Source organism: Onychomys torridus, chromosome 2, assembly GCF_903995425.1.
Source record: "Onychomys torridus chromosome 2, mOncTor1.1, whole genome shotgun sequence".
Classification (NCBI taxonomy): domain Eukaryota; kingdom Metazoa; phylum Chordata; class Mammalia; order Rodentia; family Cricetidae; genus Onychomys; species Onychomys torridus.
In genome coordinates, this window is record NC_050444.1 from 73,033,583 (window position 1) to 73,049,950 (window position 16,368).

At 38.0% G+C, this 16,368-nt stretch overlaps 1 protein-coding gene across 1 annotated transcript; it reads left to right on the forward strand.

Moving 5' to 3' along the window:
• The first annotated feature begins 15,111 nt into the window (after positions 1–15,111).
• Positions 15,112–16,071, forward strand: LOC118577081 (olfactory receptor 13F1). The gene has a single exon (XM_036177080.1). The coding sequence runs from the start codon at positions 15,112–15,114 to the stop codon at positions 16,069–16,071; it is 960 nt and encodes a 319-aa protein (XP_036032973.1).
• Positions 16,072–16,368: the final 297 nt, after the last annotated feature.

A 16,368-nucleotide genomic window follows, 5' to 3' on the forward strand; every position in this document is an offset into this window, starting at 1 on the left:
AAGTTCCTAATGTTCAAGTTATTCTGACTTGGAGTGTTTTGTTATGAGATTCCTATAGTATTAATGCACTCCTCTATGCAACAACCTTAATCTTCTTCAACCAACTTTTGGCTCTAGAATATGGGGCTGACTCCATAGTGTCTTCAACTTTATTAATAGTCTTACTTCTTGGAAAGTGAAGTTGTCTTTCCTTTAATCCTGACTCATCTTTGGGGAAACAGAATGATTTTTCAGCCGGATTTTTGTTAATCCGGGAATGAACAACTATTTTCTTTCTAAGAGCTCAATGAATTCTTAAATAAATTCTCTCAGCCCGACATATTGATCACACTTGCAAAGTCACACTTGGACTGTGATCTTACCAGGCATGCCGTTGTCCTGTGCTCACTCAAAGAGGCTACTCATCCAGTGCCCTTTTTATAAATGCATCTTTGGCAAAGTTCCTAAGAACTTCCACAGCAAGTCAAAAGTAGCCACTAATTACCTGCTAGGCCACATTATAATCTTGGTCAAGAGATCATTTAATATTTTGTAAATCTTTTCAAGTTATGCTCAATTGTGTTACTCTAACTCAATAGAAATTGAGTTTTACTGAACCGTGAACAGCAGATGACGGTAAAACCCAAGTAACACACAAAACTCTCACAGGATTCAGACTCCTGTTACTTTGAAAGTTTCAATTTCAGCTTTTTCTCATTTTCTGATCCTCTTTCTCAATCACAGCAAAGTGATTTGTTAAAAAGTCAAGTTATAGTGATGTTAATTGCTTTTCTGCTGGTTAAACCCCCTTTAGCCCCCAATTCACTAGACTATCCCTCCTGCTGACTTGCTGACTCCAGCTTTACCTTTACCACTGACCAGTCCCTCTTCCACATTTACCCAACCAGCCCTGCAGATCTCCTTGTCTTTTCCCAAATGTGAAATGATATTTTTCATTTCATTTCATTTTCTTCCAAGTTTGAAAGATTGTTAATCTCCTTGCTTGAGGGGCTTTTATTTCTGTGACTCATTTCTGTCCACTGTTAATGACATTGTGGAATCAACTACGGTGGCACATCTTTAGCAATGCCTGTCATAAAGCTTTCCCAGACCACAGCCAAGGGCCCTCCCCAACCCCCACAGCTCACAAGAGCATCTGTCATTGCACTGTATTTCCTGGTCAGACCCAGAAGACATTAAGGGATGGGTTTATGGATTTATCATCTCATCTCTTGTAATTAACAGTAATTTAAAACCAGTACCTGTTAAATTATTTAAGAACAGGAGGGACTTTGTCTTTATTCTTTTGTTTCCTTGGATTTTTTGTCATCGTTGTCTTTCTTTTCTTGTTTGGGGAGCAGAGGGCAATGGAGTTGTAACATGAGATGTGCTGATTTTGCCATGCCTAAGTTGTGTAAGCAAAAGGAACCACTCTGACTGAAAGCCTCTGTGAGCACCCCTGGCCTGCGCTGCAGTTCACATGAGTGTATGCCTAGGACAAACATTGGTCTTTCTCTACCATCTACTTCATTCTCATCCCTTTCAAGGGGGTCATAGACTAACTCTATGCTCTGCATCTGTCACTCTTCAGCTTGTAAAGCCTGCAAGCAGTAACACAGCCCTTCTAGGAAAATCTCAAATCTCAACTCATTTAGCTTTACAGACAATTGGTAGTGTCTCTTCCCAAATGTTCTATTATTTCATCTCTCAAACACACCACACACACACACACACACACACACACACACACACACACACACATCACAGACACACAGCTCTACTGTAGACAAGCTGGTCTTTTTGTGAACTCTCAATGCAAGAGCAAACAGATTCATGTCTTGACTTGACTATTCCTCATCACTACAGATCAGTGGCTTTAATCTTGCTGGTTCTTTGGAACTGCCAACTGGACCATGTTTCAGATGCTCGTTACTCAATGCTGAGTTTCAACTCTCAATCACTTCCTGCCATTTTTTTCAAAATGATTAAATTATTTATTATATAAACATGGAATTACTGCAGCTTAATATAGTCACCCTTTGATTCTCATTTTTCAGGGTTTTTACCTTAACAGTGACAGATATGGGCATGTCTGATTAGTAGAGATAATAAAATAAGAGATGTTTATATGGTTGTGTATATGATTAAATATAAAAATAGAATTTCATACTTTATATAAGTACATATATAAAGTAGTAATTCCAATGTTCTATACATCTTTTGAGAAAGAAACCTTGAAGAGCTTTGAAGACACTTGTGCAATTGAACATCAGACTTCAAAGATGTTGTGGCTGGAAAACATGTCAAAAATGACTAACTTCAGTCTCTTCTGTGCTAGTAAGGTTTTTTTCTGCTGTGACAAATACCTGAGACAAACAATTTTAAAGGAGAAATTTCTTATTTTGGCCTACTGCTTTGAGGCTTCAGACCAAGGTTGACTAGATGAATTGCTTTGGGCCTGAGGTAAGGCAGAATATGATGTTCTGAGGAAGTCGGCCAGCTCAGAGTGCCAAGAAGCAGAGACACCTGTGCTTGTGAGCTTTCTTTTTCTCCTTTTCTCAGTCTGAGCTCCCAACTATTGTGTTTCACTGTCCACATTCCAGGCAAAATCTTCCCTGCTTAGTTAAACCTCTGCAAATGTGCTCACAGATGCACCCAGCAGTGTGCATTACTAACTTCTTAATTGTCTCCCAACCCAGTAATTGTGGGTGGTTGGAGTCTCGGCCTGGTATGTCGAGGTTCTTAGCATCTTATTCAAGAATGAAATAAAGCAAAGAGATTGGAAAAAAAAAAAAAAAACGCATACAGACTGTAACAGGGGTGCTTTACTTAACACAAAGTAATAGTACAGATTAGAAAGGAACACACTGTCAAAATTGACGGTGGGCCACATGAATGAGAATATTCAAGGACCTTGAATACTGTTTGAAGCGTCTTTTTCAGAAGCTCCAAAGAAAGAAAATTTTAGTTGCTAAGGGGTGTAGTGTAGGTAGTTCTTTGCTTTGATTGGCAGATTAAGTTATAAAGAATCATTTGGATATTGGCATGTCCCTTCTCATAATGCACCTTATTTGAATCATATGCACATGCAATTATGCATAGGCACATAGCAGGGAGTCTCCTTAGAATGTCACTTAGAGTGCCAAGTATACTCAAAACCAATGCATGCACTCATCTAGTCTAGACTGGCTCATTGCCGTTTGTTACAGGATTATGTTCTAGGGTGTGTTTGAATAGATACAGGACATTATTGAGGAACTTGTGAAGGGGTTTCATTTATTTCCATTGTCTAAAGCAAGTATTCATTCATTCCCTTTTACCTAAGAAGGAGTGTGTAAAGGTCATAGGTTGCTAATATGTTGGTAGGTGCATTGTTTGGAGAGGGGTGCATGCCTGACCTAAGCTGAGTGAAATCTCAGCTTGTTAAGTTATCCTATAGGTTTGCTTGCCTCACCATCAAAATTAGCCATTACATCTTCTAATTAATAATATGAAACAAGGCTAGATATAGGGATACACTAAAGGTATAACAATGGTATAAAGTCAGATGAATAATCTCCTATGATGAAGAACAATTAAAGAATATACACTATCTCCATTTCTGCATAACATTATGCTAGATGTTATATCTGATATGATAATGCAAGAGAAATACTAAAAAGCTAGAAATGAAAGGAAAGACAGAAACTATTATTATTCAAAGGCAACTGGATTGTGGATGCAAACGACCAGAAAAAAAAATGCCAAGGAATCCACACGGTTGCTATTAAAAGTAAGAAAGTTTACCCAACTATCAATATGTGTCAGATTATATGACATAGCTACATTTCTATTGACCATCAACAAATAACTGGGAAATATTTCATATTAAATACTACTTACAATAACATTAAAATAAAATTACTGATAGAAATTGGCAGAAGAATACAAAGCCTATATACTGAAAGCTACTATATAGTTCAGACAGAATTTAACGGCGAGCTATGAAAATGAGAGATGTCTTTTTGTAGATCAGAAGACTAGATCTTACTCAGAAATCAATCCTTCCCATCCTGAACTACAGATTGATTAAACATAAGCATGATCAGGCACTGTGACACAAGCCAGTAGCTCCAGTACTTGAGAGGCTGACAGGAAACTCACCAATTTAAAACCAGGCTGAAGCACATACTGAATTTGAGAATTTGAGGACAGACCACATAGAGAAATTCTGTTTAAAAATAAAATAAAATTAGGCAGAGAGTTTGAAGAAACTAACAGTATCATTCTACAACTAAAATGGAAATAAAAATGATCTAGACTAAGAAAAGTAAAGTTTAAATGATTTCCACTACCTCATTATAAAACATATTATAAACCAATAATCCAGCCACCATTTCACCAGCAAAAAGAAAGGTAAATTTTTAAATGGAACAGAATACATGGGTGCAGAAAGGATCTCATAAACATGGTTAACCGTTTTTCAACCAACAGCTAAAATGGTTTAACGGGAGAAGACTCTTGTTTTCCTAGCAACTGGTGCTGTACCAATTATATATCCCTCTTGCACACAGATGCAACACCAATTCAAAGTATATAATAAGCCTATTAAACTGTTTGATTGAACTTCCTGCAGAACACTCAGACTATTCTTTTCAACTTAACAAAACCAAACGTTTAGTAGACAGATGTATTTGTTACTTTTGATTTGCTGATGAAACACCTGGAATAAACCACTTAAAGGAGGAAATCAAATATTTGGCTCACAGTTTCCAATGATTTAGTATAGATTGATTCATACCAGGCTGCTGTGGGATGTTCTGTATGTCAAATGTGTTGCTCTGATTGGTTAAAATAAATAAAGTGTTGATTGGCCAGTAGCCAGGCAGGAAGGATAGGGTAGGTGGGACAAGGAAGAGGAGAAGGAGTGGGACAGGAAGGCTGGGAGGACACTGCCAGCCTCTGCCATGAGAAGCAACAAGTAAAGACACCTGTAAGCCATGAGCCATGTGGCAAAGTATAGGCTAACAGAAATGGGTTAATTTAAGATAAAAGAAGTAGATAACAAGAAGCCTGCCATGGCCATATAGTTTGTAAACAATGTAAGTTTCTGTGCGCTTTCTTGGTTGGGTCTGAGTGACTGTGGGACTGGCGGGTAAGAGAGATTTGTCCTGACTGGGCCAGGCAGGAAAACTCTAACTACACCAGGCAGAAAAAGCATGTGATAAAAGAGAAATGTTTGCTTCACAAAGAACTGGACAAAGTGGCAGGGGAGCGTGGTGGGGATCCAGAAGCAAGGTACCTCTGAAAGTCTACCTCTAGTAACATACGTCATCCAGCCGGGGTGGATCTCCTAAAAACAGAACTTCTCAAGATAGCACTATTATGGACCAAGCTCTCAAAACAAGAGTAATTCAGAGGGACACTTCCTATTCAGATCATGATCTGCTTCCCACAGCTCCCAAAGGCACATTAGAAGCCTGATTTTCAGCAGGTTTATTTCTTTTTTAAATTTTTTTTATGCATTTTATGTATCAACCACAGTTTCCCCTCCCTCCTTTCCTCCTGCTTTCCCCCACATGCCCCTGATGCCACCTCCATCTGCTCCCCAGAAGGGATAAGGCTTCTCATAGAGAGTCAGCAAAACCTGGCACATCCAGTTGAGATAGGACCAAGCCACTCTCCCCTGCAGCAAGGCTGAGGGCAGCATCTCACCATAGGGAATGGGCTCTAAAAAGCCTGCTCATGCACCAGAGGTAGATCCTGGTCACACTGCCAGGGGCCCCTCAAACAGACCAATCCACACAACTGTCACCCACATGCAGAGGCTCTAGTTCTATCCAATACAGGCTCCTCAGCTGTCTATTCAGAGGTCCTAAGGTACCATGAATTGGGTCAGCTGTCTAAGGGTTTCCCTATCATAATCTTGACCACCCTTGCTCTTGTAATCCCCCCTTCCTCTATTCAACTGGACTCCTGGAGCTCGGCCCAGTACTTGGCTGTGAATCTTTGCATCTGCTTCCATCAGTTACTGGATGAAGGTTCTGCGATGACAATTAGGGTAGTTACCAACCTGATTATAGGAGAAGGTGAGTTCAGGCACCAACTCCACTATTGCTAAGAGTCTTAGCTGGAGTCATCCTTGTGATTCCTGGAAATTTCCCTAGCACCAGGTTTCTCCCTAACTCCATAATGGCTCCCTCTATCAAGATACCTTTTATTGCTCTCCCTCCTTCCTCCAGCTCACCCACTCTGATCCTTCATGTTCTCATCTGCCATCCCTTCCCCCTCCCTTTCCCACTCCCAGTTTACCTAGGAGATCTTATCTATTTTCCCTTCTTAGGGAGATACATGCATGTACCTCTTAGAGTCCTCTTTATTACCTAACCTCTCTGTGGCTATGAATTATAGCCTGGTTATCCTTTGCTTTACATCTAATATCCATGCATGAGTGAATACATACCATGTTTGTCTTTTTTAGTCTGGGTTACCTCACTCAGGATGATTTTTTTTCTAGTTCCATCCATTTGCCTTCAAATTTCATGATGTCATTGTTTTTGTTTTGTTTTGTTTTTTGTTTTGTTTTGTTTTTTGTTTTGTTTTGTTTTTTACAGCTGAGCAATACTCCATTGTGTAAATGTATCACATTTTCTTTATCTATTCTTTGGTTGAGGGATATCTAGGTCATTTCCAGGTTCTGACTATTATAAATAACGCTGCTATTAACATAGTTGAGTATCTTTGTGGTATGATTGAGCATCCTTTGGGTATATGCACTATTGGTAAGTATTGAGTTAGATTGATTCTCAATTTTCTAAGAAACCACCATACTGATTTCCTAAGTGGCAGTACAAGTTGGCACTCCCACCTGCAGTGGAGGAGTGTTCCTCGTTCCTCTTATTCCACATCCTCTCCAACATAAGCTGCTAACAGTATTTTTTATCTTAGCCATTCTGAGTATATCAGAGTTGTTTTGATTTGCATTTCCCTGATGACTAAGGATGTTGAACAATTCCTAAATTATCTTTCAGCCATTTGAGATTCTTCTGTTGTGAATTCTCTGTTTGGATCTGTATCCCATTTTTCAGTTGGATTATTTGGTATTTTGATATCTAGTTTCTTAAGCTCTTTATATATTTTGGAGATCAGCCTCTGTTAGATGTGGAGTTGGTAAAGATCTTTCCCCATTCTGAAGGCTGCTGTTTTGTCTTATTTACCTTGTCCTTTGCCTTACAGAAGCTTTTCAGTTTCAAGATGTCCCATTTATTAATTATCGATCTCAGTGTCTGTGCTACTGGTGTTATACTTAGGAAGTGGTCTCCCATGTCAATGCCTTCAAGGCTACTTCCCATTTTCTCTTCTATTAGACTAAGTGTAACTGGATTTATGTTGAGGTCTTTGATCTACTTCAACTTAAGTTTTGTGGTTGGTGATAGATATGGATCTATTTTCATTCTTCTACATGGGAACATTCAATTATGCCAGCACCATTTGTTGAAGATGTTTTCCATTTTTCCATTGTACCATTGTGGCTTCTTTATCAAAAATCAGGTGTTCATAGGTGTGTGGATTAGTGTCAAGGTTTTCAATTCAATTACATTGATCCACATGTCTGTTTTTATGCCAATACAAAGCTGTTTGGTTTTTTTTTTATTATTATTATTATTATAGCTCTGTAGTTGAACTTGAAGTCAGGGATGGTGATACCTCTGGAAGTTCCTTTATTGTACATGATTATTTTAGCTATCCTGGGGTGTTTTTTGTTGTTGTTTTTTCATATAGTGTTGAATATTGTTCCTTCTAGGTTTGTGAAGAATTGTGTTGGGATTTTGATGGGGATTGCATTGAATCTGTAGACTGCTTTGGGTAAGGCTGACATTTTTATTATGTTGGTTCTACCTATCCAAGAGTATAGTAGATCTTTCCATTTTCTGATATCTTCTTCAGTTTATTTCTTCATACATTTAAAGTTCTTGACATAAAGGTCTTTAACTTGTTTGGTTAGCGTTACCCCAAGATATTTTATATTATTTGTGGCTATTGTAAAGGGTGAGGTTTCTCTGATTTCTTTCTCATCCCATTTAGCATTTATATATAGGAGGGTGACTGATTTTTTTGTTTTTATTTATTATTATATCCCACCACATTACTGAAGGTGTTTATCAGCTGTAGGAGTCCCCTGGTAGAATTTTTGGGGTCACTTTATATACTATCATATTGTCTGCAAATAGCAAAAATTTGGCTTCTTCCTTTCCAGTTTGTATCCCCTTGATCTCCTTTTGTTGTCTTATTGCTCTAGCTAGAACTTCAAGTACTATGTTGAATACATATGGGGAGAGTGGACATTGTTCCTTGTCTTGTTCCTGATTTTAGTGGAATCGCTTTGAGTTTCTCTCCATTTAACTTGATGTTGGCTGTAAGCTTGCTATATATTGCCTTTATTATGTTTAGGTATGTTCCTTGTATTCCTGATCTCTCCAAGACCTTTATGATGAAGGTGTGTTGGATTTTGTCAAAAGCTTTTTCAGCATCTAATAAGATGATCATGTGGTTTCTTGTTTCTATTGGTTTGTTTATAATGATGGATTACATTGGCATATTTTCATATGTTGAACCATCCCTGCATCTCTGGGATGAAGCCTATTTGATCATGGTGGATGAATTTTTTGATGTGTTCTCAGATTCAGTTTGCCAGTATTTTTTTTTTTTTGAGTATTTTTGCATCAGTGTTCATGAGGGAGACTGATCTGTAATTCTTTTTCTTCATTGCATCTTTGTGTGGTTCTGGTATCAGGGTAAGTGCAACCTCATAAAAAAAAGTTTGGCAATATTCCTTCTATTTTTATTGTGTGGAACAATTTGAGGAGTATTGGTATTTGCTCTTTTTTGAAAATCTGGTATAATTCTGTTCTGAAACCATCTGGTCCTGGACTTTTTTTGGTTGGGAGACTTTTAATGACTACTTATATTTCCTTAGGGGTTATAAGTCTATTTAAATTGTTTATCTGGTCTTGATTTCATTTTGATATTTGGTACCTATCCAGAAAATTGACCATTTCTTTTACATTTTCCAATTTTGTGGAGTACAGGTTTTTAAAGTACGACCTGATGATTCTCTGAATGTCCTCATTGTCTGTTGTTATATCTCCCTTTTCAGTTCTGATTTTGTTAATTTGGAAGCTCTCTCTTTTCATTTTGGTTAGTCTGGATAAGGGTTTATCTATCTTGTTGATTTTTCTCAAAGAACCAACTCTTTGTTTCATTGATTCTTTGTATTGTTCTCTTTGTTTCTACTTTATTGATTTCAGCTCTGAATTTGATTATTTCCTGTCATCTATTCTTCCTGGGTGCATTTGCTTCTTTTTGCTCTAGGGCTTTCGGGTGTGCTATTAAGTTGCTAGTATGAGATTTCTCCAAATTCTTTAAGTAGCACTTAGAGCTATGAACTTTCCTCTTAGCACTGCTTTCATAGTGTCACATAAGTCTGGGTATGTTGTGTATTCATTTTCATTGACTTCTAGGAAGTCTTTAATTTCTTTCTTTATTTCTTCCTTGACCCAGTGATGATGCAGTTGAGCATTATTCAGTTTCCATGAGTTTGTAGGCTTTCTGTGATTTGTGTTGTTGTTGTATTCTAACTTTAAGCCATGGTGGTCTGATAAGATACAAGGGGTTTTCCATTTTTTTTTTTTTAATCTATTGAGATTTGCTTTGTGACCGAGTATGTGGTCAATTTTAGAGAAGGTTCTGTGAGGTGCTGAGAAGAAAGTATATTCTTTTATGTTTGGGTGGAATATTCTATAAATGTCTGTTAAACCCATTTGAGTCATGACATCTGTTGGTTCCCTGTATTTCTCTGTGAGAGTTCTGTTTGGAAGATCTGTCCATTGGTGAGAGTGGAGTGTTAAAGTCTCCTCACTATTTGTGGGGTTTAATGTGTGATTTAAGCTTTAGTAATGTTTCTTTTACAAATGTGGGTGCCCTTGTTTCGGGGACAAAAGTGTTCAGAACTGAAACTTCATCTTGATAAATTTTTCCTGTAGTGAATATGAAATGTCCATCTCCATCTCTTTTGATTAATTTTGGTTTAAAGTCTATTTTGTTAGATATTAGGATAACTACATGAACTTGTTTCTTAGCTCCATTTGATTGGAAAATCTTTTCTAAACCCTTTACTCTGAGGTAATGTCTGCCTTTGAAGTTGAGATGTGTTTCTTGTATGCAACAGAAGGACATGTCCTGTTTTTATATCTATGCTGTTAGCTTGCATCTTTTTATAGATAAATTGAGTCCACTGATATTAAGGTGTATTAATGACCAGTGATTGTTAGTTCTTATTATCTTTTGGTTTTGGTGGTGGTGGTGGTGGTGGTAGTATGTGTGTGTGTGTGTGTGTGTGTGTGTGTGTGTGTGTGTGTGTGTTTCCCTTCTTTGGAATTTGCTGGTGTAAGATTACCTATTGCCTGTACTTTCATGGGTATGGTTAACTTCCTTGGGTTGGAGTTTTCCTTCTTATACTTTCTGTAGGGCTGCATTTGTGGATATGTATTTTTTTAAATCTGATTTTGTCATGGAATATTTTATTTTCTCTATCTATGGTGATTGAAAGCTTTGGTGGATATAGTAGTCTGGGATGACATTTGTGGTCTCTTAGTGTCTGCATAAAGTCTCTCCAGAACCTTCAGGCTTTCAGAGTCTCCATTGAGAAATCAGATGTTATTCTGATGGGTCTGCCTTTGTATGTTACTTGGCCTTTTTCTTTTGCAGCTCTTAATATTCTTTCTTTATTCTGTACATTTAGTGGTTTGATTGTTACGTGGTGAGGGGGATTTTTTTGGGCCCAGTCTATTTGGTGTTCTGGAAGCTTCTTGAGTCTTCATAGGCATATCCTTATTTAGGTTGGGAAATTTTTTTTTATGATTTTTGTTGAACATATTTTCTGTGCCTTTGAGCTGGAATTCTTCTCCTTCTTCTATCCCTATTATCTTAGGTTTGGTCTTTTCATGGTGTCTCAGATTTCCTGGATGTTTTGTGCTAATAATTTGTTGGATTTAACATTTTCTTTGACTGATGAATCTATTTCCTCTATTGTATCTTCAATGCCTGAGATTCTCTCTTCCATCTCTTCTGTTGGTTATGCTTGCATCTATAGTTCCTATTCATTTACCCAGATTTTCCATTCCCATATTTCCCTCAGTTTGTGTTTCTTTATTGCCTCTATTTCAATTTTCAAGTCTTGAACTGTTTCCTTCATTTCTTTGTTTTTTCTTAGCTTTTTTGCCTTTCTTTAAGGGATTTGTTGCTTTTTTTTTTTTCTAATTTTTGTTTGTCTTTTCCTTGTTTTCTTTAAGGGAATTTTTAATTTCCTCTTTAAGGGCCACTATCATCTTCATAAAGTTATTTTTAAGGTTGTTTTCTTCTGCTTCATCTGCACTGTGATGTTTAGGTCTTGCTCTTGTAGAACCACTAGGTTCTGGTGGTGCCATATTGCTTTTTATGTTGTTCAATGTTATATCCATCTCTTCCTCCAATCAGTGTAGGTGGTGTCCTGTGCCTCTGGGAGTCTTTGCTGACTGGCTGCTGGGACTCTTTCTCCACTCAGTGGTGGTGCTAACTGTGTTCCAGGGGCTACTGATGCCAAGAGGGATGGTTGGGTGGGAGGAGGATGGATTCCATGGGTTTTGGGGCACAGTCGGACTTGTAGGTTGCAAAGTCCAATGGGTGGTGGAGGTGGTGTAGTGCCCTGCCCTCAGGACTCTTACCTGTTGACCAGCTTCTGAGGCTGTGATGGAAAGGAGGATGGGCACAGGGTGTTTACTGGGGCCTATGGCTTAGAGAGCAAGGCTGGGAGAGCAGTCACTCACTTCTTCCTCCAATCAGTGCAAGTGGTGCCTGTGTCTCAGGAGATTTCTTTAGACTGTAGCCTCAATAGGTTGATTACTCTTCAGTGAATGACCCCACATGCATGAGCTATGGGCAGCACAAATTTTATGTACATATATATGTATTTATGTATGACATGATGTTGGGAGATAAGAAATAAGGATGGATCTAGGAGGAGTTAAGGAGGAGAAGTAGGGGTAAATATAATTTAAATAGAGTGTATAAAGCTATTGAAGATTATTGGCTGCTCTCTACAACCTGATAGTTAGGATATATTGCTGAAGACAACACTTACTTATGTCATCAAGCACAGAGAAATCAGTCAACCCAACTAGAAGTTTCACCCTGACCAACTAGGATTCATAGTGCTAGGAGGTACTCTGCATGTTACCAGAGGACAAAGATAATCAACATTACCCAGATACAAACCCTGTTACCTACAACTGCTACTTGCTTGCAAGATGTACTGGTACATTAGTGGCACAAATGTTTTGGAAGTAACCAACCACTTTTAAATTAGATTTAGGGCTCACTCCATGAAATGGAACCCATACATGACACCAGTAAAGTATATGAGAATTAACAGATATCCATAACAATGTGCTGTAAGTGAGAGACTTGGGAGTACTCAGTCCTAAATGGGATGTATTTATCAAACCCCTTCCCTCAAGGCTCAGGGATCTATGTGAAAGAGGAGATGAAAAGATTCTAAGCCAGAAGTAATGAATAACTCCATGGAAACAGGACTGATGAGTCCACAGAGATTGTGGCAGCATGCACAAGACCTGCACAGGTTCAACCCAGGCAGGGTCGAGCACTGAGAAGGAGAAGTGGACACAGGTTCTCACCCCTAACTAAGAAGCCATTTGCAAGTGATAACCACTGGCAAAGGGGAAATAAGATTTCTCCAGTGGAGTGTCACTGTGTACATCAGCCACACTCCATATCAGGCCCCATGCCCAGGAGTAGTTGGCCAACACAAAACAAACTCCATGGATCTTTGTTTGTTTGTTTGTTTGTGGGTTTTCATTTCATTTGGGCATTTTTGTTTTATTGGTTTTCTGTATATTTGTTTTGATTTCTGTTTTGTTTTATATTTTTCTGAGAGAAAATGAGAATGTGAAGTTTGGTGAAGTAGAGAATATCTGGGAGGATCCTGAGGAGGTAGAAATAAAGAAAAAGTGAAAACATACATTGTATGAAATTTTAAAATAAATTATAATATATAATATATAAATAAATAATTAGTAAACCATATTCAAAAAAGAAAAGGAGAATAATGAATCAAGGTTTACTTCTAGTTTATAGAACAGAGAAAAGAATGATATTTAAGTACATACTGCACATTGGGTACTATGTTGGTTCCTTTGTAGATTATCTCTTTCCTCATGACAACCCTAAGAAATACTGACACTTCCTTTTTATAACAAAACTGAAGTCAGTGAGACTAACCAATTTACTCCAGAAAACAGAAATAGCATGTGGAAGTGAAAGTGTTGGTTGTACTAAAGCCCCAGGCCTTCCTGTTGGTTGTACTAAAGTGTTGGTTGTTCTAAAGCCCTAGGCCTTTGTGTTGGTTGTACTAAAGTGTTGGTTGTACTAAAGCTCCAGGCCTTCCTGTGGACAGTACACTCCTTCAGCTAAAGCTGTCAGTCACACACATGATCTCAGGCCCTTGAAGGTTATGTGCTTATAAGAATGAGTAAATAGTCAGCCCAAAGGGTACTAAATACTAGTTAGTACATATAGGGGTTTTGGTTGTGGTGTCTTGGTTTTAGACAATGGTTCAAATACATAACTATCTTTATCTGAAAATGAAGATCTATTTGGTAAGTAGAGTAAATTCAATAAAGGCAATGGGTATAATCTATAAAATACAAATGAAGTTACTCAGCTACAGTTTCATGGCAAACAATTGGCAGTGTATTTCCCTCACACAGTGTCAAACATCAGGGCCTATCTTGAAAGCAGGCACATTGTAAACTAGTATTATGAAGCTCAAAGGGATAGATACTGTGATTAGCATTCCGAAGTCAAAATGCCTTTTTATGCAACAGCTAACTTCCTCACATAAAAAGCATTGCTTCATCAGGTGCAATTTCATTTTTCCAAAAAGAATGTGAGTCTTCTCATAATTAAGCATCATCAGGAAGAACAGTTGCTCAGGCTCTTCATCACCCATCTTGGTGCTTCCATATCTAGTACAGCTTGTCTCAGGCATAATATTAAGATCTCCTTCAAATTGAAAGAGAAAATGAGAACATTATTTACTCTCCTTTATATCCATGTAGCTAGCCTGACTTACATCATAACACATTTGAAAAAGTGTATAAAGTTCCTCATCCTCGAAACAGTGACAGTAGGAACATGTTTATTTCTTGTTTGAATAACACCACAATTAGACCAGGCAAACTACTGATAATAACTGGATCTATGGGACATCATCCCTAGAGTTTCAGCATTTGTAATACTGTACTGACAGATTTGCAACTTTAATTTGCTGCAGTGTTTGGAAGGTTTTCAAAAACAACAAATAGACTAAATTGCCTTCCAGATTGGGAGGCTGGTCCTTTGGAGAATGTTTCTGTAGTTCAGTTACTAAAGCAACTACAAGCATTTGAAAGCTGCAGATATTAGGGATCCCCAACCTTAAGAGTATCCAGCATCACTTTCTTTGGTTTGAAAAGGAAATTCTGACTTGATTTTCAGTGTTCAAAGTCTTCAATTAATTTCTTTTACATCTGCATAAATCTGTACATTATTTTACTTATTGGCTCTCCCAATCATTATGAGCATATCTCTAGGAGTAACAGAAGAAACCATGGGCTTGGGAACTAAAGACTTTCCTATAATAAGAATATTTCCAAGCTAAGAGAAGAAAATAATCTCAGTAACTTAAAGGTAAATATATGTTTATAGACCAGCTGCTAAAAATGTAGTTTGGGAATGGGAGAGCAAAATATTATTTACTTTGTTCTTCTCTCATGTTGTTTACTTAATTAACTCTTCTTCCATTCCACCTTGACAGGAGAAAAGTCCTTGTTGCAAAAGTCCACTGTTTATCTGCTGACTTCGTGGCTGAATTATATTAATGACTGATTATCTAATCATGCACTGCTACAATAATACTCTCACTTAGAGAAGCACTTAAATGCAAAGCACACATTCATATAAAGGAAAACTGAGGAAATGTGAAGCAGGACCATTTGCTTTATAAGTATATATGTTATGTAATCCATGAGTACATACTTACATGAATACTATCATAAAATGGTTCAGGCAAATTGGACCTCTGTCACAGTGTTTTTCTTCCTGGGATTTTCCCATTACCCCAAAGTTGAAGCCATCATATTTGTGCTGTGTCTGCTGATGTATCTGATCACCTTGCTGGGCAGTACTATTCTGATCTCCATCACCATCCTAGATCCTCACTTACATACTCCTATGTACTTTTTCCTCAGCAATCTCTCCTTTCTGGACATCTGGTATACCTCATCTGTTCTCACTCCTATGCTGGCAAACTTTGTTTCAGGGATAAACACCATCTCATTCTCAGGATGTGCTTCTCAGATGTACTTCTCTCTTGCCATGGGCTCCACTGAATGTGTGCTCCTCTCCATGATGGCCTATGATAGGTATGTGGCGATCTGTAATCCCCTGAGATATTCCATCATTATGAACAGGAGAGTCTGTGTGCAGATTGCAGGCAGCTCCTGGCTGACAGGCTGCCTCGCTGCCTTGGTAGAAACTGGGCCTGTGCTTCAGCTGTCTCTCTGTGGTAAGAGCATCATCAATCATTTCACCTGTGAAATTCTGGCTCTCTTGAAAATGGCTTGTGTAGACACTTCTACGGTACAGTTAATCATGATGGTGATCAGCATTATTTTTCTGCCATTGCCAATGCTGCTCATTTGTGTCTCCTATGCATTCATCCTCTCCAACATCTTGAGGATCAGCTCAGTGGACGGCCGAAGCAAAGCCTTTTCAACATGTGCAGCCCACTTGACTGTGGTGGTTCTCTTTTATGGGACAGCTCTCTCCATGTACCTGAAGCCCTCAGCTGTAAATTCACAGGAGATAGATAAATTTATGGCTTTGATATATGCTGGGTTAATACCAATGCTGAATCCTATCATCTATAGTTTACGGAACAAAGAAGTAAAAACGGCTGTGAAAAAATTGCTGATGAGAAATCCCTTTAGTGCTAGCTTGACTTCCGTCCTTAAATAATATTGGAAGAGGCACACTCATCTAGAGTAATCTTCAACTTTATTGAGAAAACTGCATAATAATGCAAGCCAAGGCTCTAGAAACACTAATTTCCATTAGGAACTCATCATCATGTCCTCTGTCAGTGATTCTCAACCTTTCTAAAGCTTCAACTCTTTATCAGAGTTCTTCACATTGTCGTGGCCCCAACTATAAAATTATTTTCATTGCTACTTCATAACTATAATTTTGCCATTGTTATGAGTCATAATGTAAATATCTGTGTTTTGCAATTATCTCGGGTGATCCCTGTGAAAG